The sequence below is a fragment of the Leptidea sinapis genome, chromosome 1 (assembly GCF_905404315.1).
Source record: "Leptidea sinapis chromosome 1, ilLepSina1.1, whole genome shotgun sequence".
Classification (NCBI taxonomy): domain Eukaryota; kingdom Metazoa; phylum Arthropoda; class Insecta; order Lepidoptera; family Pieridae; genus Leptidea; species Leptidea sinapis.
Genome location: NC_066265.1, coordinates 6,884,678 through 6,910,682, shown reverse-complemented (window position 1 = coordinate 6,910,682; position 26,005 = coordinate 6,884,678). Strand labels below are relative to the sequence as shown.

Sequence of the window (26,005 nt, the reverse complement as noted above, 5' to 3'; positions counted from 1 at the left end):
TGCGCTTACGATCATTGCTGCATTGCAAAATTTTGGAAGTCAACACAAATTTAGACAAATTATTAGTTAATGTAGTTCAGATTCACTGAAAATCTAAAAATAAAAATATTTTAACAAAAAAACAACCGACTTCAAAACACTATTCCAAAACAATAGATATAATATGCACTAAAAAGTATGAAAATATTTGCGTATTTTTATACAATCTAGTTAATTAATCAAATACCATTATTGTTATTTTTGGAGTCGGTGTCAGCCAAGGTAGGTTTGTTAGTGCTGATACAGTGAGATGTGCTTGAGTGCGACGCGCGACGTGAGGAGGCGAGAGCGCGGCCGCGGTGGGAGGACACCGATTCCAAAAATAGCAAATATCGTTACTAGTGTTACATTAATTAATTAGATAGTATAAAAATACTCAATAATTTTCATACTTTTTAGTGAATATTATATCTATTGTTTTGGAATAGTGTGTTTGAAGTCGGATGTTTTTTTTTTGTTAAAATATTTTTATGCCATTCAATTACCTTGCACATTCTCCGCGCCTCTGGAAACCAAAGCGTTAGCAGCTATTTCGGCCAACGGATCAGGATATCCATGGAGGAAATGCTGCCCGTATTTTTAGTATACTTTTTCGTAATGATAGCTTTTAATACATCTAATCACTGTTTAGTTAGTATTAATTAATAAGCAGTATGTTTCTTATTAAATATGTGTGGGGTTAATTACACATAGCCACGTACACTATCGTTCATGACTAAAAACTTTCGTGTTATTTCTCTAGAAAAAAAAGTAGCTTTAAGTATTTAGGTTATTAATGACTAAACGGAAATAGATAAAAAAGGATCGGTGTCGCAATAGCTAGAATCGTTGACGTCATCTCGAGCCCTCGGTTCAATATAGCCCGCCACGTACCAATATTTTTTTCGGATTTCTAATTCGTATATTATTCCTCTGTTGTAACAACTCACAAGAGAGTATATGGCGCGTTGATCACATACATAATAATGTAATACGTTTTATCAATCAAATAAAATACGCTGGTATTTTCTCCGACATCATAACAATATCCCTCAGCAAATACTTTCCCAGTTTACGAAGGTAATTTCGGCACCCCTTTCTATATTGCTGTCTGAGTAGTTAAGCCCTGCAGGCTCTACAAGGAGATCAAGCCTCGTTCAATTCCTGGGACGTGCATATTTGATGACACAGACACGTTTACTTCATATCACAGTGCAATAACGTGAGATTGCGTTCTCCGGAAATAACTTATATACATAAATAAATAAGTTAAGTTTACATTTCGTTCTATTTTATTTACCTATTTAGCTTTAGAAGAAATAGCTAGCGGATTTGATTTCAGTGGACCCTGTTGCATAATATATTAATGTATTGAGTTTTTGTGTAGTTAAGGATTTTTAATTGTATTTTTTTTCCGATTGATAGCTCAAAGCCCAAGCGATTCAAATCGAGCCAATCTTACCCTAACTATTAGTATTTGAATGAAATGAAATATTTATATATAATTCATTCATTTTTGAAACTAGATTTAATGACAAATAAAATGATGAAAACACTAATTAAATCGATTAAATAACAAAATAGTAATAAGGGTCTCACGCCTCTTTAGCGATACGGCCTGGTGGTTTGGGTACTCGTATAGTTTCGTACGTAGCCTTGCCAGCGCGCGTTTCCATTTCCTGTTCATAGTGCGTAGCCAGTAGCCAAGTCTTTTGGCCGTGCCACAAAATGAAACGGTCTTTTGGGTTCAAGCGTTCCCTTCTGCGCTGATTGGGATGCTATGTGACAATATGACATAGATATAATGCGTCAAGGTATAAAATTAAATGAACGACATCAATGCTGGTGTGGCGTGTAGGTAAATTATCTGGGGCGTCACCGGCTAATACTGCCTAAAATCGGCAGCATCAGTCGTCACGCCACCATTAATGAAGTCATTCGCAGGGAATTTGCTGCTCTTAATATACCAGCTACTTAAGAGCCAAATGGCTTTTACGATTGCAAACGTCCTGGCGGAATTACCGGTGGCTTGGGAACGGGGAACGGCGCTGGTGTCTCACGCGACTTGCGTCAACACTCTGGCTTCTTTTTCATGTCCAAGTTTCGTCAGTTGGTGCTGGGGCTGCTGCTTTGACTGCCGAAGACAACATACGTCGTAAATATGTCGGTCTCATTGAGTCGAGACAGTTGGCCCGTGGGGCCTAGAGGCGCGGAGAATGTCCACAGTACTACGTACCTCAATAGGGCTACTGGAAACCCAAGCGCTGACAGCTATTTCGGTCAACGAAGCAGACTATCTATCCAACGCAGAAATGTTGCCAGTATTATTAGTACACTGTCCCTTAATGACAGTTTTAATTAAATGTAATCATAGTATTGGAAATTTAATATGATAGTTATAAGCATTGTTCTGTTTTAATAAATGATTTCGTTACAAAGGCTTAAATGTTTATTATTAGACAGAAATATCCAGAAATAAAAACTTCTAGGTATACATAGCATCTCCTGGGACTCCTCTCGGTATGGGGGTACCACAAGGGTCTATTCTTGGACCCTTCCTCTTCCTAATTTATATAAATGATCTACCTAACCTTGTAGAAAAAAACCCAAGGTGGTATTGTTTGCGGATGACACTTCACTTATATTCAAAGTGAAACGAAGCCAAGTTTTATATGACGAAGTAAACAATGCTCTAATCTAACATCGTGTACTGGTTTAGCGCCACTAACTTATTGTTAAATAGTCATAAAACGTAGATGCAAATATTTTATTTAATGGAGAGGTGGTAAAACCAGTGGAATCTGCTGTATTTCTTGGCATTACTCTTGATTCCAAATTGCAGTGGGGCTCCCATATTGAAGGATTGGCGAATAGGCTTAGTTCTGCAGCATATGCAGTTAAGAAAATTAGACGGTTAACTGACATAGATACGGCGAGATTAGTATACTTTAGTTATTTCCATAGTATTATGTCCTATGGTATATTGTTATGGGGCAGTGCGGCCGATATTAATACTATCTTTGTGCTGCAGAAGAGGGCTATTCGCGCGATTTATAACCTAGGTCCTAAAGAATCATTAAGAGAAAAATTTATAGAAATAAACATTTTGACTGTTGCTTCTCAATACATTTTTGATAATCTGTATGTTCATAAGCACATTGAGGAATTTTCTAGAAACTGTGATATTCATAATGTTAACACGAGGAACATACATAAACTTGTTATGCCTACTACTCGGTTGGGTCGAGTTAGTAAGTCTTTTGTTGGGCGATGTATATGCTTCTACAATATGATCCCATAAAATGTACAAAACAAATGTGTTACGAAATTTAAAAGAATTGTTAAAAAACGTTTGTGTGGGAAAGGTTATTATAGCATAAACGATTTTCTTAATGACACCACGGACTGGGAATAAAGCGAACACCCTCAGGCTCTTTAATTATAAATGTTTATTGTACGATATTACATTGTAATCCATATTTTATATTTAAAAAAAAGCCCGCTGAGTTTCTTGCGCCCATTCTTCTCAGGTCTGAGGCAGTCTCTTTTGAATGGTTGGTAGTTTTTGATGTTCAATAAGTGATTTTAAATCCTATTTTGAATAAAAATATTTGAATTTCAATTTGAATAGCTTTATACCTTAGGGCTTAGACTTATATAATATACTAGCGTAAAGAAGAACTGACAACCCGATAATACGTGATCAATTTTGATTTGTCAATGTGTGCGTGTTAGCTAATAAGCTAAGGAGCTGATGCCAAGCGTGGCTCACTTCTTACGACTTTTCAGTCAAAATTGATTACTTACAGTAAATTGTTATGCTATACGCTAGTATATTGGAAGTCTGTGCTACATATACACACACATATTTACGCTTTGTTCCCGTCGGGGTAGGCTGGAGACAATAGAATGCCACTTGCTTCTATCGTTACAAACCTCACGCGCTTTCTCTACATTCACTACTCTTTTCATACATGCTCGACGGTTCCGGGTGCTTCGCGCATTTCGTTTTTTCAGAACTCACCCCACACATACTTCGCAGTAATCGCATCTCAACTGCGTTAATTCTGCTTTCATTCCTTTTCTGCCATACCCAACTCTCACTTCCATACATCAACGTGGGGACAAGCACTCCATTACTACATCGAGATAGATTGCGATAGAAAGCCCAACTACAAAATTTCAATAGTCTGTTACTTTGTATTTATTTGATTGATTTTGTTTACTTTCGGAATGCATCATTAAACTCAATATATAGTTTATTAAGTTACGTCTTCACCGAAGCAGTTATGCAAAATTTTCATAATCCGATATGCAAATGCCATCTCACAGTTTGAAGTTTACCTGTAATCCGACGTGCAGAGGGATGAAGTGTAAGGTGCTTAGGGGCTTTATAGCTGATTTATTTGTCTCTAGATTATGCTACGTGCTGTTGGAAATCCTAAATTATATTACCACCGTGCTTTGAACTGCAGTTGAGGTTAGGAAAATATGGATTTTGAGCGTCATGTAATCTCCGATTAATATCTTGTAGCATCCGATTTAGATTTGTTACTTAATGAGGCTGTTGACCGCAAATTTTCTCCATAATTCCTATATGTTCACATAAGCTTTACATGGTTACTTAGCAAAATCCAAGTTCAATAAGATACGGATACTAATTTTATTATATACTAGCTGACCCGACAGACGTTGTTCTGTATATAATAAATAAAATAATGTTTTTATATGAATTTGTCAGTAATATATCATAACATCAATAATTACTTCGTAAAATATGCACCCTGCTGTCGTAATGAAATTGTTTCACAGCAGAACTGTCAAACCGTGCGTCAATAAATTCTCTCATAGAAATTTTGTATGGACACATCAAAGGAAAAACAATTTTGTTGTTTTTATTTAATTTAGCAGCATTTTCCTATTTATTCACCTTTTAAACCTTCTCTGGACTTCAAAAATAATTCAAGACCAAAATTAACCAAATCGGTCCAGCCGTTCTCGAGTTTTAGCGATACTAACGAACAGCAATTCATTTTTATATATAAAGATAGATAGATTTATGTAATTATATTGAAACTATATGTACGAAAAAGATTTGCAAGAAAAATTTAATAATTTCAAACATGATTATCTAAATATGAGCACTTTAGTATGATCATATTAGCTGTTATTGTTAAGGTTCAAGTCAAATTTAACGTTAACAGTAACGCTGAGTTTAACATAGACTGCGGAATCTCTTGCACCATTGTATTCCTTGGCAAAGCTAAAGTTAATATAAAAAAGTGAAATATCAAGTCAATCGAGTATTTATTTAAAGCTTTTTAGGCGTCGCTGTTTAGCTTTTTAACCGACTTCAAAAAGGAGGAGGTTATCAATTCAATCGGTATTTTTTTTGTGTATGTACACCGATTAATCTGAGATTTATGATCCGATTTACGTAATTTTTCTATAGTTCGATGCAGAATAGATGCCATTTGGTTCCATAAAAATTTACATAGTTTATCCCAGTAGTTTTCATTTTATGAACATTTATTATGAAAATTTCTGTTTACCTCGATGATATAATTGTTTTTGTGTACAGCTTTTTTAGGAGTTTTCATTCAGGTTGATTATAATATTATACCTAATTATTGGCTGACACTTTAAAGTAAAAAATAAAAAATAAACTACGTTTAAAAAAAGCGACTTCTAAAACTGAAAAGTATCAAATAACTAAAAATTTAATTAAATACACCACCTTTAATATTAATGAAATACTATTATTTGTATGTGCTACATTTTGATAGCCTTGAAGTCGGTGCCTAGCCAAATGTAAGTACATACACTCGCCACGAGTGACTTTGCGCAGGATAGCTTCATCTAGAACAAAAAAACCCACGACACGCGTGGCCAGACAGCGTTAATAATTACAGTAAGTAAGCTGTTCATAATATTATGTTTTATTTTGTTTAGGGCTTGGCACCGACTTAAAACCTATCAATAGGTAGCACATTTAAATAATAGCATTTTATTAATATTAAAGGTAAAGGTGTATTAAATAAATTTTTTAGTTATTTGATACTTTTCAGTTTTTGAAGTCGGAATTTTTAAACGTAGTTTTTTTTAACATCAGCAATAGCTTTAACCGGCGGAAAAGGACTGTAACGGTTAACAGTTAAAGTTATGACTGCATCTAGAAATTGTCAAGTAGTGCAACATATTTTGCCTTTTTTTTAGCTCAATCGAAAATTTCTCCCCTTTTAAAATACCTATTTTAATGTAGATTAAAAATGAGGGTAGTTTGGAGGGCTTTCTACTGCGTATCAAATTTTGCTAAGATCGTATTACTATCCATCAATAAGTACCTCACATTGATACTCATTCTGCAAATAAAACATTGCAATTACCAGGAGGTTAGTTAACACGTTACACGTTACTACGTGAAGTAGTTGGACGGAAACGATACTAAGTTTGCTTAACTCCCAAGCAAATAGAAAACCCACTGAGCCCGTAATGGATATCGTTATTAAATTATGTGCTGTTTGAGTACGTATAAGTTTCCTTGCATAAGATATAGGTTTAGTTCAAGATCAGTATATAAAACTTTCAATTGTAGTAAGCTTAATAATATTTGCAACGTGCTTAAATCAAAGTATTTTAATCGATGAACGTGAGTGTTTTACTTTTAAATAAAACAACTCCGCTCTCTATTCAATTCACAAAAGAGGTTCTCTCTTTATTTAAAAAAATCTGAGTTGAAGAATGAAATAGTACCCGTAGCATTTTTGTGAAAAATGGGGCTTTTTTATGAAAATAAGGGACGAGACTAGCAGGGCGTTCAGCTATACACCCGGCCCATAACAGTGCAGTGCCGCTCAGGTTTCTTGAAAAACCCAAAAATTCTGAGCAGCACTACAATTGCGCTCGTCACCTTGAGACGTAAGATGTTAAGACTCATTTGCTCAGTAATTTCACTAGCTACGGCGCCCTTCAGGCCGAGACATACTGATTTTTACACATAACTGCTTCACGCTAGAAATAGGCGCCGTTGTGGTACCCATAATCTAGCCGGCATCCTATGCAAAAGAGCCTCCCACTGGTAAAACTGATTACTGATTAGTGATAAGAATATACAAAACATCATGGAAGTATCACTTCCATGAAGTTTTACTTCATGTCATTGATTATATTAACTATTGTAATTATAAGCATTATTTAGTTGTGAATAAATATATTTTTAAATCAAACCTCATGCCTATTTATCGACGATGAGCTTAACAAGAATAACTGTTAAGATTTTAGATATAGTAAGAATCGAAAACATCTACTGTGTTATTACAAAAATGTTAAACATGTGTTAAACACTTGTTTTAAAAAAGTTCTATTACAAATCTGTGTTTTTCTATTGTTTAGCGATTATCAATCATTAGACATTGCTTTTATTTAAACATTAGTCGAAGCTTGTCTAAGGTCTAACGTATAGATCATAATTATATGGAAAATTTAGATTATAATATGATGACATATAGATGACAGCTGACAAAAATTGCGTTCCATTCCTATATTTTTTCCTGTTCACTTCAGTTTATGTTATGTTTAACGACGTTTTATTTAAACACTAGTTAAACACTGTTTTGTAATAGAAAGAGATAAACTCTATTTTAAACGTCGTTATTGTTAGGTCACTGATGTTTTTATAGTTAGGTCACAGTCTAACAAAACACGTGTCCAAGCCATGATTAAATTCTTTTTTGTAATAACAGCGTAGCTAATTTGTCCAGTCCTACATAGTCTTAGTAACACTTAATACGTAAGTATCTATCCCTACTCCGTGGTAACATTGAAATCCTTAATTTAACTTGATATCAAATAATATAACGATACATTTACGGTCAATAATTTGTCAGCATTATTATAACTATTACTTATTATTATAACACAACTTTAAATATTGATGTTTCACAAATTAAAACATACAAAAAACATAATTAACTGTAGTAAAAATGAATGTACAAATAAATTATTGTACTCACGTGAAACGCGCCCTTTATAAGTGGTCCTGCCTGTCCAACATACAGAGTTGATGCCGAATCAAAGACTAATTCAGTCGGGTTCCTCTTCACTAAAACTGAATCAAATTCTAAACAATTTAAAAACAACGTCACATTTTCCATTGAGACTCTCAGCCCAAACCTCGTCCATTTCTTAGCAAAAGATGGTACGACGAATGACGCGATAGTTTGCGACAAGGCGTAAGCATTAGCATCGGTATAAAGTAATGATATATTTGTCAATCCAGGTCCCGATTGTATCAATTGAACTCCCAATTGGACTACAGTTTCTAAAGGGTTTACGACGGAGAAGAGAAACCCGCCATCTTTATTCGCTGGTCGGACAGTTGCAGTGATAGAGAATTCGGCGTACAACTTCTCAGGCATAAACAGTCTATACGGAGATTTTATGTCGGATCCGGGCTTAAGTCCATAAGCCGGAAATCCATCGAGGCCTTCGTCGAAGTATTGCGTTTTTGGATTGCTAAATGGAACGCCGATCGCGTGGAGCAGGTCGTATTCCGGTATATCTGAAACAAGTAAAATTACATCTAAGGGAATTGCTTTGAAAGACCTCCACACGAGTAAATATTTTATATTGATTTAAAATATAATGCGGTTCTAGTATAATAATATTACATAACGTTTCATTGCCCAGTTTTTAAAATGTACTGAAAAAAAAAAGTGTTTGCGTGTAATCTTTATGCGCGATTGAAGTAAAATTTAATTATAATTAACTTATCGGAATAATTAACAAATACATATATATACTTTTTATTCTTATCTGAAAGCTCATAGACAAAATATGCTATTTTCGTTTGCCCTTGTTTGTCCCACTTATTCTAGGAGATCCAGTATATAACAAATATTGTTAAAAAGTTGAAAGACAAGAAGATTTAATTTATACCATTAAATATATACTTACATTAATCAGAGCCGTGTTATTAATAAATATTTGAATAAAAATAATTAAATTATTAATATCACACATATCAATATAACGTTATTATTGAATATTAAAGAATTTGGCTCTATGGCCTCGGACCTTTTACCTGTCCGATGGACGAAAAAAATTAACAAATGTCGTAAACGTCAGAATGAGAACTTTTATTTATTATTTATGACAAAGTTGTTACAGAACAAATACACTTGGACATTTTCGGAAAGTTTGTCGCGTAGCAACGCTTCGACGTACCTATATAAAGAGAGTTGTCAACCGTCATATCGTGCAGCAACGTACAATTAAAGTTTTGAGATATCGTACTTACAAAAGTCATTAGTCAATAAAAAAATATGTATTATACTGTCGCGTAGTTGTCAAACTTCAAGACATTGATAATTTTAACAGCTCCGTCAGCAATACTCGTAGCTTTAGCGTAAAAGTGTTTACTTTAGACGCTGTAGACCCGGTTTCGATACACCTGTATGATACCAGTGTATGGAGTTTTTTGGGTTTTGTAAAGTTAATGGAAATTTCTAGTAAGTTCAGGATCAAATCGAACAGAATAAAAGGGGTGGAAAATGTGTAAGCAGGATAAAAATAGTTAAAAGAATTTTCTAGTACATTTTAAATTTAAAGATGGAATGGGAGAATCGTTTTGTAAATGGAACAGATCCGGGGGTATATATTAAGCCGTACTAATTGCCGTGGCCTACGGCAGTTCTAGTTCTGAATCGAAAGTGTAAAGAAGAAGAGGAAGAAAAGAAGAAGTAGTGAAAAGTGGAAGTGTTCCAAGAAGAAGAAGATAGAAGAGACATAGTGTTCGGTGCGGTGTGACGCGTTGAAGGTACACAAGAGGAGCAGCGGCAGACCGGCGAAGTGCAAGTTTAGAAAAAGTGAACGCAAATAAAGACTCGTTCCTAAAAGCGGAGTATTATTTCCAATCCCTGACCTACTCTCGTGTCAGTATTACTGAGCAATTTGAAATAATTTTTTAAACCATTAAATTATAATGGTTAAAAATTGTTTCAATTGACTTTAAGTACTAACGTTACTTTTGTCAGAAAAATATTGTAACTTGTATCACGCCTAAAGAAGTTTTACTTCAATAATTCAGTTGCAGGAACTTGGGATCCGTGGTGATCTTCTTCGTTGTGATGATGGTGTCTTACCTGTACAATCATTCGCAAGCTGTAGTCTTGGCTGGCATCGTTCTGACCTTGTGGATGTTCCTTCTGGAGTTCCGCAAGGGTCAATTTTGGGACTATTATTATATTTCCCCTACTTATGTGATATTGGCGACTGTTTCCAGTTTGCAAAGTTTCTTATGTATGCTGACGATACTAAAATTTACTCTCGCATTAAGACTGAAATAGATTCAATAAACCTTCAGAGCGATTTAATCAGACTTTGTGACTATTATCATGACAACCGTATTGGAGTCAATGTAACAAAATGTTTTCAAATCACCTTTACGCGAAAAAGAAATAAATTAGAAAATCAATACACATTATTTGATGTTCCTTTAACGCGAACAAATAACATTAGGGACTTAGGAATATTGTTTGATACAAAAATGTCCATGTCAGATCACATTGCTGCAATAACTGAAAAATCTTACAGCAAAATAGGTTTCGTTATACGTGTAAGTCAACCTTTTTCAAGTTTAGAGTGTATAAAAGTTCTTTATTTCTCATATTATGTTCGTAGCGTCTTAGAATACTGCTGTAATATCTGGAACCCATAATATAGGATATATGTATATCGACGAAATAGAGAATATACAATCAAAATTTGTAAAAGTATTAGAATATCGCCTTCAGCATTATGGTTCTAGTTATGAGGAATCCTCTAGCCACCATAAAAAAATGCAATTTAAAGACCAGCGAACTTTACTCGATATGTTATTTCTGTATGACGTGTGCAACAACAAAATTGACTGCCCCGAACTTACATCTTTATTCATGCAATTTAGAGTCCCGAATAAGCGTACAAGGCATACCACCCTTTTTAATGTCCCAATTACTCACTCTACTTATGCCCAGAATTCGGAGGCCTGCCGTACCCTTAGTATCTATAATAAACATTTCTTACCAACAGATATATTCGTCCATACTTAAAGCTCTTCCAAAGCCGTGCAAAGTGGTTTCAGTAATTTAAAAGATATATATTGAGTGACGATTCAAGAGCACTTAGTTTAAGCCTAATTGTTATATATTTTAATTTATTTGACTTTGAGACTGGCAAGGAGTTATAGACTGGCTCGGAAATATAGACTATTGCACAAAACATTTCTAATTATTAATGGCAATAACCTTCATGCCATATTTACTATCTTAAATTATTGAAATTAATTTATTTCATGAATTAAAGGTTTGTGATAATAATAATAAATAGACTGAATTTTCCCATTAGATGTTCGCATAAAAATTGACATTACAATACAATACAGTTTTCATATTAAATGCGAAGAAATTTTCCACAACTTAATGTAAGATATTGAATTAAATTCTCATTCATCATAATGTGAACAATGAGCCATTATTTTAATTAGTAAAAACAGGACAAGTGCGTGTCGGACTCACCCACCGAGGGGTCCGTACAAAATTGTAGGTACATATTATTCGGTACATATCTATGCTTATAAATAATATAATAGGTGAAAATTATATAAATTAACTAAACGCTTAATTTGTAAATTGAAAAATGAAATTACTTTATCAAATTAATGTATTTTCATCGTTCCTCTATAAACCTACGAAGTTTGAATGAAATCTGACCGTTTAAAGAGCAAAATCGCGCCCAAATGAGTCGGTTACAAACAAACAAACAAAAATACATACAGGTGAAGCTAATAAAAAGCGTGTAAAAAGGAAAAAGTTTTTTTTTATTATTCGTCTTAAATGTAAAACTAAACTATAAAAATCACAAAAATAATTAATCAAGTGCTAATAAAAATAATTAATCTACTTAAGCTTGTGCCAATGAAGCCCTTTCATACGATACCCTACATGAGACGGTTAACTCAATTCAAAATTTGGAAAGCCATTCCTTACATAAAGACCCTGTTGTTTATCATTTAATAACAAATGTATAGATTTCTGACGTTTCCCTATACTTGTAATAAAGACAGTATTAATAGCCAAATATCATTGTCCTAGGCCTACGGAAAATACCCATTTTAATTTCCTTGAGAGTGTCGAGATTTGGACCACCAATCCTTGCATAAAGACACTTTGCGGCGGTTATTTTAGGCATAAACCGCCGTATATTTTTTGTGCATTAACTTAGATGTTTGATTTTTTCAGAGAAAAATACCAATTTATTTTCAACCTGATACCTCCAAGCGTTCCCGAGATCAACGGATCTTGACAGACACACGGATGATGAAAAATATCTATACAAGAGCGAACAATCGCATCGATGAATTTCGTTCTCGAATTCTTTCTCACCTGTAGCTAAGCCCCGTTTAGCGATTATATTCACGGATCACTTCGAAGTTCGTTTAAATAGAACATTCCTGGAAAGTGTTGTGTTCGGGATAAAACGAAAGACAATTACGGGTTGTTGCTTTGGTATGTCAGTAAATAGAGTTTGCAATTGTGGTCCACAATAAGGACACGTTTGAAGCGAATGCGGGTAATGGATGTTTATTTTGAACTTAATTTGCATAGCCTTACCGTGAGTTCAAAGCAGTGTTCCGGGAAATCGTAATTAATTAAATAAGTTTAACCAAACTGACGTATGAACTTTCTGCCGCAATAGTTCGATGAAACATTACCTTTATATTTTATTCGGAAGAGATAGACAAACAAGTGAATGTGTCACGTAGCCAGGGATGAACTTGAACTTGAATTTAATGAAAAAACGTGTTGCTTCATTACTTAAAGCCTGTTACAATGACTATCATGCCGGAATTGAATCACTAATACACAGTGACCCTAAGAAATTTTGGGGGCTTATAAAAAATTAAAATCGCTCCTCGTCCGAAATACCTAGTAAGATGAAATTGAATGACACAACCTCAGAAACTGGTCAAGGTATAACAGAACTATTTGCTACTCATTTTCAATCAATATTTTCAAAGGATAACATCAATTGTTATAATCAGTAAAACTACATTTCCCCAGTTTTCCATTTCCAATGTACAAACAAGTGAAAGAAACATTTTTAAGTTACTTCGTTCTATTGATCCCAGTAAAGGAGCTGGTCCCGATGGTATTCCGCCATACTTTATTTTAAAAACATGTAGGCACTTATCTTTACCGTTAAATATTATTTTCAAAAAATCCATGCAAACCTCAATTTTTCATGCCTTGTGGAAGATAGCAAATATAGTTCCTATATATAAAAAGGACCATAGAGATAACATTAAAAATTATCACCCAGTTTCAATATTAAACACATTTTCCAAAATTTTAGAGCGACTTTTTTTATTAGCAATAACTCCCTACTTAAGTAATATAATAACAGACATTCAACATGATTTTTTAAAACATCGCTCAACTACATCACACCTACTTCAGTTTACAAACTACCTAAGTAATAATATAGATAATGGTAATGAAATTGCCGCCATTTAGACTGATTTTAGTAGTGCATTTGATAAAGTGAACCATGAGATACTACTAATAAAATTAAAACATTATGGATTTCATGGAAATCTTCTGAATTAGTTCAATTCTTATTTGAAAAATAGGACTCAAAGAGTTGTTCTGGGTGGCTATAAATCCAATGATTTCACTGCAACTTCTGGCGTTCCACAAGGGTCCCACTTAGGACCGACCCTCTTTTTGTTTCTCATAAATGATTTAGCAGACCAGATATAAGTCATAGTGAATGCTCAATTTTCGCTGACGATGTCTAATTATATCGTAAGCTGTGCCAGAGATGTTTTTGACCTTTTGCAACGCGATATTGATTCCATCTACAATTAGTGTTCAAATGCTAAAATGGAAATCAATGCGAACAAGTGCTCACACATTAAATTCTCCAAGCGTAAAAAAAATTGTCTCCTCTTACAAAATTAACAAGGAGATTGTTGATCAAGTAACAGTCGTTCGTGATTTGAGAGTACTATTTGATTCCAAGTTAAGTTTTGTCAATCATTATCATCATATTATTTATTATTATTATAAAGGCATGGAAAATGTTAGGTTTCCTAAAACGTAACTCTAAGGAATTTAGAAACACAACTACTCATATCTGTCTATTTAACACACTTGTTCGAAGTACTTTAGAGTTCAATAGCATAATATGGAACCCTTTCTATAAATGCCACATAAAACGTATGGAAAAAATTCAAAAATCATTTACAAAATTCTTGTCATTCAAAGATCTCTCAAATCGATCACGTTACTGTGACAGATCATTTTAAGATTGTTTCCCTGTCTAACAGACGAAAGTTTCTGGACCTTTGCGGCCTTTTTAAAATTATACACGGAACCTTAGAACCAAACATAATATCTAACTTAAATTTCTCCATTCCGAGATGTTTACCAAGACAACCGATTATTAATATACATTTTCAAATAATTACTATAGAACGAATGTGAAACAATACGGTCCTTATAATAGAATATCTACAACATTCAATGATATCAACGATCATGACGTTGACATTTTTCACGACACGTTTAAGTCATTTAGAAATAAAGTTTTAGAAAAAATAACGACCACGGTAGATATTCGATAGAATTCGATATATATTAGATAGAATCCACTCCAAATTAAATATCCAAACTTTTATAGACGAAGCAAGTTTGTGGAATTACGGACAGAGCGCTAACTAATTAATAATTGACATTCTGCATTTGCTGCTATTAATAAAACGAACCGTTTGGCTGAATCAATAGAATTATTTTTGGTTGTTGGCTTTCAGGAAATTTAACATTAAGGACATTAATTCAATGGTTTAAGTATAATAATATATAAATTAAACTTGTAACTTAAATTTATGAATGATATGGGACTCGAATCCGCGCCTCTTGGGTTCAGGTCCAACACGACATACCAATACCATCTATGTGTCGCTCACCGTCAATTTATTTATTTATTTCAGGAAATTTGTATAATTAATCCCAGAAGTGAGAGATATCACTTTAGGTCTTCTTAGGTATCACCTTACGTCCAACAAGCAGATAGACTCAGCTATGCGGCATATGCCGTTAGAAATATTAGAGAGTACACGAATGTTGCGACTGCTACATAAGTGTACTTCGTTTATTTTCACAGCATAATGACGTACGGTATTTTACTGTGGGGTCATGCTGCTGACATTGATATAGTGTTTGCTCTGAAATGAAATGAAATGAAATGGAAATTTATTTGCAAGAAACATTGTACATAAGATGTTAACATAATATTATTGATAATCTAATATGTTTCGTCAATTGATATGCAAAATATGTTATAAAATTGTCTAAAACATGTCTATTTAAAGATATTATATTGTAAGACGTAAGTAATTTAATAATCCATTTAGTACCTATGTATCATGTTAACAAATTCAATGTCATAAAGGTAAATAACCTACATAATATATTATTATCAAACTAATTAATTATACTATAATATAAGTAGTAAATTAAAGACTAATTCATAATACCTAATAATTCAATTTGTATTGAATAATTCATTAAAACTATAGAAGCACTTATTTATTAAACACTGATGCAGTCTTCTTTTAAAAACTTTGAAAGGTAAATCTTTCAATTAATTGGGCAATTTATTATATATTTTCAAAGACATGCTGTAACAATTTCTACAAAAAGATGCAGTTCTTCAGAAGGGAATTATGAGTCTATTTGGATACCTTTTGATTAAAACCTTGCAAAAGAGAACCGTTCGTGCTATATATTAGCTTGGTTATAGACAGTCTCTTAAAAAACATTATAGAAATAAATATTTGCACTGTTCATTGTCAGTATATTTATGAAAACTTAATATACGTTCAGAAAAATCGTCACCTTTTTGCTCTTAATAGTGATTTTCTTATAATTACATTAGAAATAAGGGATTACTTGTAACTTATTCTAGTAGGCTTCATAAGATACATAATAGCTTTAAGGGTTAATGTATACACTTTTATAATAAAGTCTCGGCCACTGTTCAGGCATTATCTATAAATAAATATATATGTTTTATTAAAAAATAACTCTGTCGTTAATCCTACTACTCCACAGATGAATATCTAAGTGATCGGACAGCCTGGGAATAGATTATGATTATTTTATAGCAAGAGCAATACAATATTGTAAATTTAATTAAAAATACCGCAAAAAAAAATGCTGGGAGAGTTTCTTGCGCCGCTTCTTCTCTCTCAGAGCGCCATTTGTTTCCGAAGCGGTAGTAGTGTCAAGTATATTAGAAATGAAATCAAAAATAATTCAAAAGGAATCAATTTTGAGAAAATAAATGCCTTTTATGCCTTTTAAATAAACACATTGTTTATATCCTTGTTTTACTTTATATTGTTCAGTGTTGGTAATCCTTTTTATCTTATTTTTTTGCCAGTTGGTCGCTTCTTTATACAGGATGCCAGCTGTGAAGAAGTAATGTGCATGTATGTGTATTGACGTGTTTCTTTCTATATCATTCGCAGTCTGATAGCGGAACGGCAAAAGTGTGATTAAAGACAATGTAAGTACACTTTTCTTCTTACGGCCATTCCCAATATTCAGTCTATCTCTTACTTGAGATAAAAATCGTAACTATCGCTGACTTTTAACGGCAACTCACCTTATCCGTACACGCTGTCTGTCAATGAGAGGACGTGTAGCTTACCAGCGATAGAATTTTGTAAGAAAATTACAATTCACGCGTCCCAATATAAGGCGATAAGAATGACTTAATGAGATTATTGACAGCAAATTACTGACAGTAGATAGTAAATTATCTCTATCAGTAAATAGTATATTGGGAACGGCCATTAGTCGTGCGTCAAATGTTACTGTCGTGAATCAAATCTGAACTGAATAAACGTTATACATTGCTGCTTATTGTCCACAAATATTTTAAATAACTGGAACGAATGCGGCAATGTAAAGCTGATATAGCAGTCGAACATTATTATGGTGTAATTTTTGGCATGTTCCTATTTCGGCTTTGTTTTTATATGACGTGCTTTAAGAAAATTTATTGAATTAGGCGTTACTTTGCGGAAATCCATAATCATGCAAATGATTTAAGTTTTCTTGCCTTTCTTGCCAGATTTTGGCACGAGAATTAGTCTCGTGCCAGATTTTGGCGAGACAACACGTCCTGAGGATGCCTCGTGTAGAGGCGAAACACGTGTCGAATTGTTTTAAAAACAAATATTGGCGGAATTAACGCTAAAGAAAACTTAAATAATTTGTATAATTATATATATAATTATGACGTGATTTCTCTATGTGTATACAATGTTTCATGAATAACTATACAAAGAGGTCTTGACAGCATAAAGTTTACATAATGTCATGCTAGTTGATGCAGGCATAGTAGACAACAACTCAGGCATCGGGCAGCAGCTACCAATGAAAATAGTGACATCTGTTGAGGGAATCTGTGAATAGTATTCCTATATTACTATTAGTTGCCTGCTGGCATCAATTCTAGTGACGTTTTTGGTGTTTTAGTAAAGTAGTAGGTACAAGGTATTCTGCATTTTTACGAAACATTATATTGTGGATGGATCCGCCTTAAGATCAGGTCGACGGCACGCCACAAATTAAGATATCATCCCCATCATCTGGATGTGTCGTGTTCCTGTAGAGGTTTTCAATGAAGTTTCTTCAACGTAAAAGCTGTGGAATGAGCTTCCTTGTGCGGTGTTTCCAGCACGATACGATATGAGTACCTTCAAAAAGAGTGCATCCACTTTTCTAAAGGCCGGTATCGCTCCTGTATTTCCTGTGGTATTGCATGAGAATGTGGACGGCCGCGGCGGTGATCCCGTACCATCAGGTGATCCGTCTGCTCGCTTGACCTCTCTTCCATAAGAAAAACTCAGCCTAATGCACCTTCCATTTTTTTCCCAAAATAAATTAATATTACCGTTAGGGAATTTCCCTCCAAAAAGTCCGTCGTTTGCGAAGGATGCTGTTGTACAACCAACAAGAATCAGCCACAGCCATCTGAAACAATAATTAATTAATATTATTTATGGAAATGGAGAAACGAGCGCAGGGATCAGGTGATCCCTAGGTAGCGGTGAGTGATGATCGTCGCCCAAACTATCTTGTAAGGAAACAGTACTGTTGTCAGCCGTATCGATCAAAACGCGTTTTTTAAGGTAACTATATCGTGTGAAGTAATATGGGTTTGTTGTGGTTTCCATTAGATGTTTTGTACTTAGTAATCCCTTCTTGGCCGTTGGAATTAAGGGCAGATTAGACCAAACATGATTTTATACGAGGATAACTATACGGGGATAATTTGAATCACTGAATTTATCCATTGGATATTTCGTTTTCGTTTTTCCAACGTATTTGCGGAGTGCGCTATCTCGGTATTGTTACCCTATGGTTTAAAATTGAATGATGAGTGAAGAGTGAACGAATGTATAAACCGACAAAAATCCATGTTCTATTGTTACTTCTAACATGACATCAAATGCCATAACAATACAATTCTGAAGGATAATTGAGTGAAATGTTGACAGCTTGTTTATTTTTTTTTCGTCTTCTAGTTGACATTTCTTCCCTGAAAACTGTTATTCTCAATTTAACCTTTTATACCGCCAAAATCGCCCGTGTAAATATTTACTTGAGTACTAGTATATTATTCTTAGGTGCGAGTGAAAGACTATTGTTATTTTTGGGGTCGGTGTTAGCCACGGTAGGTTTGTAACTATTTACATAGTTGTAGGTGAGATGAGAGAGAGTTCACCGATTCCAAAAATAACAATAATTATAAGTAGAATTACATTAATTAATTAGACTGTATATAATAATATTAATAATATATCAGCTATCTATTGTTTTGGATTTTTTTGAAGTCAGTTGTTTTTACGTACATTTTTTAAATCAATATAAGAAACACCAGCAGGTTAAAAACGGTCTAAAACCGATCCGTAAGATACGAAATACCGTCCAGAAGAATTCTTTACATCGAAAACAATGACTATTGTGAACTAAAGTGTTATAAGTGCACTCATATTAACCTGTGAGTGCGATATAAATAAAAAACAAACAATTTCAAGTCGAGAGTAGAGCACTAACTCAACGATTCGCTAGAGGTGTGCAGAATTCAATAAAGTTGAAATAACATCCACGAGACATTTTTATTCCAACAGAATAATAATCTCTGTAATCATTTAGTTACATTTTGGCAAATTACATACTCAAAACACACATACTAAACGATCTATTGTAGCCTTTGTAGCAATAATTCATTGTCTGCTATCACGTCATTTCACGTGAAACTTCAAATGTCCTATTACATGGAATAGATCAACGTATGAATTTAATATCACATTGTTTCTGAGTTATATTAAGGTACTTGTAAAGTTATTATGTTCACAGCTCGTGATAGTTCTGAGATTATCACGAAAGGCCAAAACATAAGCTGGTTTCTGCAGGTACATATTTTGTATAAAATAAAATTAAACTAAAATTACCAAATTATAAAATAAGAATACCTCGTTTATTTTATTTATTTCCTCTTTCGGCAGAAGTGTTATTATCATACTCAAAGTGATGTTTTAATGAGTTTCAAGGATGACTTGAAAAAGAGACTTGTCAGTGCTCAAACTCGATAATGAACAAAAATAGGAACGCCTTCCAAGTTTTACGAGCAAAAGTGCTATGTTCAAATGTAAATTGCTACTAAATACAGGATCATACGATAACAGTCAATGGCGCAAGATTATTTGGGCAATGGAGCAGCGATGAAAAATATAATTATAAATGATTCAATTAATTGAAAAAACTAAAAACTTAAGCTAGAAAGCTTATGCTTTGAAGAACTTAATTTATATAAGTAAGCCATCTTCGAATTAAATCTGTGGGAATTTTTAATTGTAGTTTGTTATTTTAAGAATATTAAATATATTATGATGAATATGGATGTTTATTACCGAGTCATGGATGTTCATATATATGTATTTATGTAAAAGTGTGTCAATATTCTTATTATTATATATACATATATATCTTAACTTTAATAAATTAAATATTAACTTATTAAAAATAAGATATCAAACTGTTATTAATATATATAACTCAGGTGTAAACTATACCTAAGAATAAACCAAAAATTTGCAAATTGTTTACAAAAAGATATTTCGCTTATGGTTTATACGGACGTATAACATTCTTTAAAGTTTAAACTTTTTCATTCGTAAAACTTCATGTTCACATTGCTTACATTGGTTTATTCTCAGGTCTAACATATTATAAAACCCAATCAGAAACCCTTCAATATTCGTCCCAATTACTACTTAGTATCCTAACGACTGCATCAATCGACCCTGCAAAATTTACTCAATTAAGTAAATATTTAAATAAATAACTGAATAATTAACAATGTTACTACAGCCGCAGGGTATAAATTTAAAAGCTTTGTAATTGAGCTAACAGATCAATTAAAATAAAGTATTGGGTGTCGAGAGAAAAATTGACTATTTGAAAGTCAAATACTGAGTTGGAGTGAGCTTTAATTGACGAATTCAGCGTTCGTTGTGAGCTCCAAATAACATTATTTGATTTCGAGAGTTTCGACGCACTTTTATGTGAATATTGAGTTACCTTCGGTGAATGTAAAATTTTATCCTCTATAAAATATGAAATGAATATTTGGTATGAAGTAAAATGCTAATAATGAAATGAAATTTTTAGAAGTCTCCCACGGGTGGTATTGGATACTAGATGAATCAAATGATATGTCCCCAAAGAGGTTAAAGTATAAATTATATTATGACATAGAGCAAATAAAACTAACAAAGTCAAAATGTTAAATCGATATTATTTTTATTCGTGTGCCTTTCAACCGAGAACTTCTTTGATGATAAAAATATGTAACAGGTTGACATTAGCGTAAAGCTGAAATACGTCCTAATTATGTGTTCAACTAATCAAATTCAAAATTCTTTATTTGCAAGTAAATTTCAAGGAATATTTTTTGCACGTAAGTTAACGTCTTAAATAGAAAAAATACTTCAATTAAACAATATAAGAGATTGATCAGCAGATCATCATTAGACTGTTCAAATATTTTTATCATTAAAATAATCCTTTTTGTAGTAACCCTTTTTCTTGAGACATTTTTTTTAAATATGGTTTAATTTTTTCCATAGGCACAAAAAGGTAAGTCAAGAGTACTTTGAGGCTATGTATTAAATAGTTTTATATATATATATGAATATAACCCTATATATGAATTACCAACGTTGTGGCTTATTGAAACATTGATAATGCCATTGTCCCCAAAGATCGACATTATTACATGAAAATAATGTCAATGACCACTCATTTGTATGTAGGCGCGATGCAAAAAAATATATTTTTTGCTGTAATTTTTATATAATAATGTTTTTATCTTCCTTTTAGAGAGACATTTACTGATGGTGCATAAAATTAAATAAAATGATTTGCAGCTTTTCACATGTGTTAAAACACTTTCGGAAAAGGTATCCATTCTCCCACGTCTCAAGTGGCATGCTCATCACTTATAGGGATGTTCAGAAATGCTACTTAGTAGCAACTACTATTAAAATATTATTACTACAATTAAAATATTAAGGAACTTATACACAAAAGAAAGGATGCTAACGAGGACGCTTAAAACGAGCATGCTCTATAGCTGTTGACTGTTCGCACTTGCTAGTAACAAGCATACGAGTTAAGGGAATATACGCAATTACACTTTAGGTAAAAAAATCTCTTTCGCTCAAAACTCAATCTATTGGGGACATACACATTACGGTAGTGTACGACGGTTTTTCTCCTGTGTTTGTTAGTTTAGTTCTGCTCTTGCTTTACCATTAAGTATTATTTTTAACCGCTCTTTGGCCGACGGATGTTTCCCAGATAAATGGAAAATGGGACGAATATGTCCGTAGCACACAAAAGGGAATAAGGCAAACGTCAAAAACTATCGGCAAATAGCTATTTTATCTTGTTTTGCAAATATATTCGAGTATAAGTTATATATTTGAATGATAAGTTTTTAATTGTAAATGTATTAATATATTGTATTCTGTTGAAGTGCCTAATAAATAATTAAATGAATAAATTGTGTTTTGTTTTAAAGCTAAGGCTTACACAAATTACCTAGTAGTATTTCTCGAGCCTTCATGCTAGTACCAATGATATTTAATTAATATTATAATATCATTGGCTAGAAATGAATACAGAGAGAACAAAATACAGAGAAAAGTACATAAAACATTAAATCGTAAATATATAATTATTAGGTCTTTACCTAAGAAATTGCCGTTTTGTATGAAAAAATTTAAACGAATTTTTTCATGTATTTTTTATTTGTATTAATCGAAATAATCACCCATGCAATCAGTGCATCTTTGCCAACGCAATGGCAGTTTATTGATGCCCTTCTCAAAGATATCAGCTGGACGCGAAGCAACAAATTCTTCAAAGGCATTTTGTACTGCCTCTCAGGTATTGAATTTTATTCCCGCCAAGAAGTTATCCAAATTCTGTCTGTAGGCGCAAGGTCTGGTGAGTAGCCGGATGACGGAGAGCTTCCAACCCCAGTTCTTACAACTTGGAAACCGTCTGCTGTGCAGAATGAGGTCACGCGTTGTCCTGCAGGAGCAGCGGAGACGAGCGATTGACCAATGCTGTTTGGAGATGTGCCAGCTTCTCCATCATTGTGTTCAGTTCTTCACAGTACACATCTGCAGTAATGCTCACCCCGTTAGGTAAGAAGCTGCGATGAATCACACCGGCGCTAGACCACCAGACAGTGACCATCACTTTTCTAGGGGTAAACTTTCGTTTAGGGCATTGTTTAGGTGCTCAACCAGGATCCAACCAACTTGCTGAGCGCTTGCGGTTATCAAACAGAATCCATTTTTCATCGCAGGTTACAATGCCGTTCAAAATCCCTTCATTTGTGTGTCTGTTGAGCAGTGCAAGGCATGTCTCGACGCGTACTTGGCGCTGGCGATCATTGAGTTCATGGGGCACCCATTTGTCAAGCTTTTTCACCTTGCCAATTTGACGCAAATGGACCAATATTGTTTTGACGCTAACGTCGAAAGCTGCTGCTAATTCAGCCGTAGATTGTGTATCATCAGCTTCTACAATCGCCTTTAATTCGTCATTGTCGACCAAAGTCATCAACTGCGAGTTCATTTTTTAGGTCGAAATTTCCAGAATGGAAGCGAGCATCTCAATAACAGGGGGTGCGTTGGTTTGTAGTGTTAGCTCCGTAAACGTCACTGATGTGGCGTGCCGCTTGTGCCGCGTTGCTGCCACGACGGTACTCATATATTTTCAACGTATCCATGATGACGAAAAAGATTGAAATGCGATAAAAATGTAACACTAATCAATAAACAAATGACTAACTTTGGAAAAAGAATTCCATGTTTTTATTATAAAATTAATTTGAAATTAGAATTCTTAGCCAAACAAAAATTATTTTGATTTGAAATGGACAATACTGCAGGACGACAATTTCATAGGTCCTATTATTTGCTTATCTTTAGTCGTGAAACTGTAATTTATCACTTAATTATTAAAATTTAAACACGATTTTAAAAGCTCCTTAGAATTGTACAAGTATTAATTAAAAGTAAATAACCCAATAAGATTTGTATGAAGCATTATGAAACATTACTAAGGTGTGTATGAATAGTAAAACATCGTGTTATAATGAGTCAACAATTTGCTAGTGAAAGTCACATTTAAGCCAAAGGTCGTGACTGCGTGAGCTTTATGAGAGAATTAGGCAACGGTTTAATAATAGACATTAGCAGCCTTTATTGAATTGACTATTATTAGGCGTGAAATGATAGCTATTGAGGAGATGCTTTCATGTTGCTTGATGAGAACTAAATGATGTGTATTGTTTTCATGCTTATACTTAAAATAAGGGACGAGACGAGCAGGACGATAAGCTGATGGTAATTGATACGCCCTGCCCATTACAATGCAGTGCGCGCTCAGGATTCTTGGAAAACCCAAAAATTCTGATAGGCACTACAATTATTGCGATCGTCACCTTGAGACATGAGATGTTAAGTCTCATTTGTCCAGTAATTTCACAAGCTACGGCGGCCTTCAGAACGAAACACAATAATGCTTACACATTACTTCTTCAAAAAGGCGCCGTTGTGGAACCCATAATCTAGCCGGCATCCTACGCAAAGCAGCCTCCAACTGGTATTTTTACTTCGTTATGGCTATAGGTCAGTAAAACTATCGTAAATGGTTGCACTTTTTAGTTTCGATTAGAAAAAGAAGGGTTGATGGAGCAATTGGTAGAACCAGTGACTCTCAGCACTTATTTTAGGTTTTAGAATTCATATTATGTACATTTATCAGCTGACCTTTTATGTATTCCCCATTGTCCTCTTTTTGCATACAAATAAGTACATTTCTTTTGGAATAGGAGGACATACGAGCATACGTGTCACCTGTTGTTAAGTAATCACCGCCGCCCACAATCTCTTGCAACACCAGAGGAATCACAGGAGCGTTGCCGGCCTTTAATGAAGGTGTACGCGCTTTTTTTATCTGGAGTTAATTTTATTCGTATTTACAGCGCCCTTCAGACCGAAACACAGTAATGTTTATACATTACTGTTTCAAGGCAGAAATAGGCGCCGTTGCAGAGGAGCCACCCATTGGTAAATTCTATATTTCCTGAAAGTTATAAGCATCGTGATAACAGTTTGCCAAAGGTTGTATTGTTGGAGTTTGATAAAGTCTAAATCGTGTCGCGTTGTAGGACCCATAATCTAGCCGGCTTCCTGTGCAAAGGAGCCTCCCACTGGTAATTTTAACACAACCGGGCGCAAAACTCTTAGCGGGAGTCTTTTTTAAAAATAAAATTACTTTTCAATAATTTATTAATAAAATAGCCAGACGGCGGTCACTTACGATCATTACCAGTCTATTAAGAAACATATTTTTGTAATAGTGACAATATCGTAACACATTTGTTTATACATTTTCTGGGATCATATTGTAATATTATATACTTACTACGGCCAACAAAAGACTACTCTCTCGACCTAAGCGAGTATTATAACAATGCACAACAAGCTTATATTCGAGTTGTTAAAATTATAATTATCACAGATTCTAAAAAAAAAATTATGGAATCAAATCAAATCAAAATCAGTTTATTCACGTAGGTAACGTAAATGACACTTATGAATGTCAAAAAAAAAAAATCTTATTGAATCTACCGCTACTTCGTAAAGGGCTGAGCTAATGAGAAGAAGTTGCAAGAGCCTCATTGCCACTCTTTTATATCAAGATTTACATTTACATCGATTTACAAATCATTTCAATTACAATATAATATGTAAAATGTAAAATGATGCAACAAACACACTCAAACGTCAAATAGTCAATGTCTTACACGAGTAAGTCAAAAAAGTAAATGTAGATTAATACAAAAGTTATTGAGTACAGTAGCTGCATCATCCACATACACCATAAATAAATAAAGGTATTCTGTGAGCATTTTATAAGCGATTATAAATAAATAAATATGTATATATCCATACATATATATACACACAATTTAACTTCTTATCTATCTTAATAAAAGCCGTTTCCGAGACACTTCTAAATAGATTTATATACAAATACGAGTATCCACCTAGTCTTGGCATTAATACTGAAACAAAGAAAAACGAAATTTACCATTGCAAATAATATAATCATTTTACTAATACCAAGCGTATGAAGAGTTTTAAAAATTCCATTTGGCTCCATACCTACTATGTATAATGCAATCACAGCGATTCGGTTCTCTTTATAACCCCACTCCATTTTAATACCGCAAAATATTATATTGGCGCCAAAAAAAGAAAACCCAATGAACAATCATTTAA

At 33.7% G+C, this 26,005-nt stretch overlaps 1 protein-coding gene across 1 annotated transcript in view; it reads right to left on the bottom strand.

Annotated features, from left to right (window-relative positions):
• LOC126979443 (collagen alpha-1(XVIII) chain-like) overlaps positions 1-26,005 on the bottom strand; it is a 297,501-nt gene that overhangs the window by 156,186 nt on the left and 115,310 nt on the right. Inside the window, exons 2-3 of the mRNA XM_050828757.1 lie at positions 18,025-18,104; positions 8,031-8,578 (exon numbers count right to left, since the gene is read on the bottom strand). Coding sequence (XP_050684714.1) covers positions 8,031-8,578; positions 18,025-18,104 — 628 coding nt within the window. The remainder of the gene's footprint in view (positions 1-8,030; positions 8,579-18,024; positions 18,105-26,005) is intronic.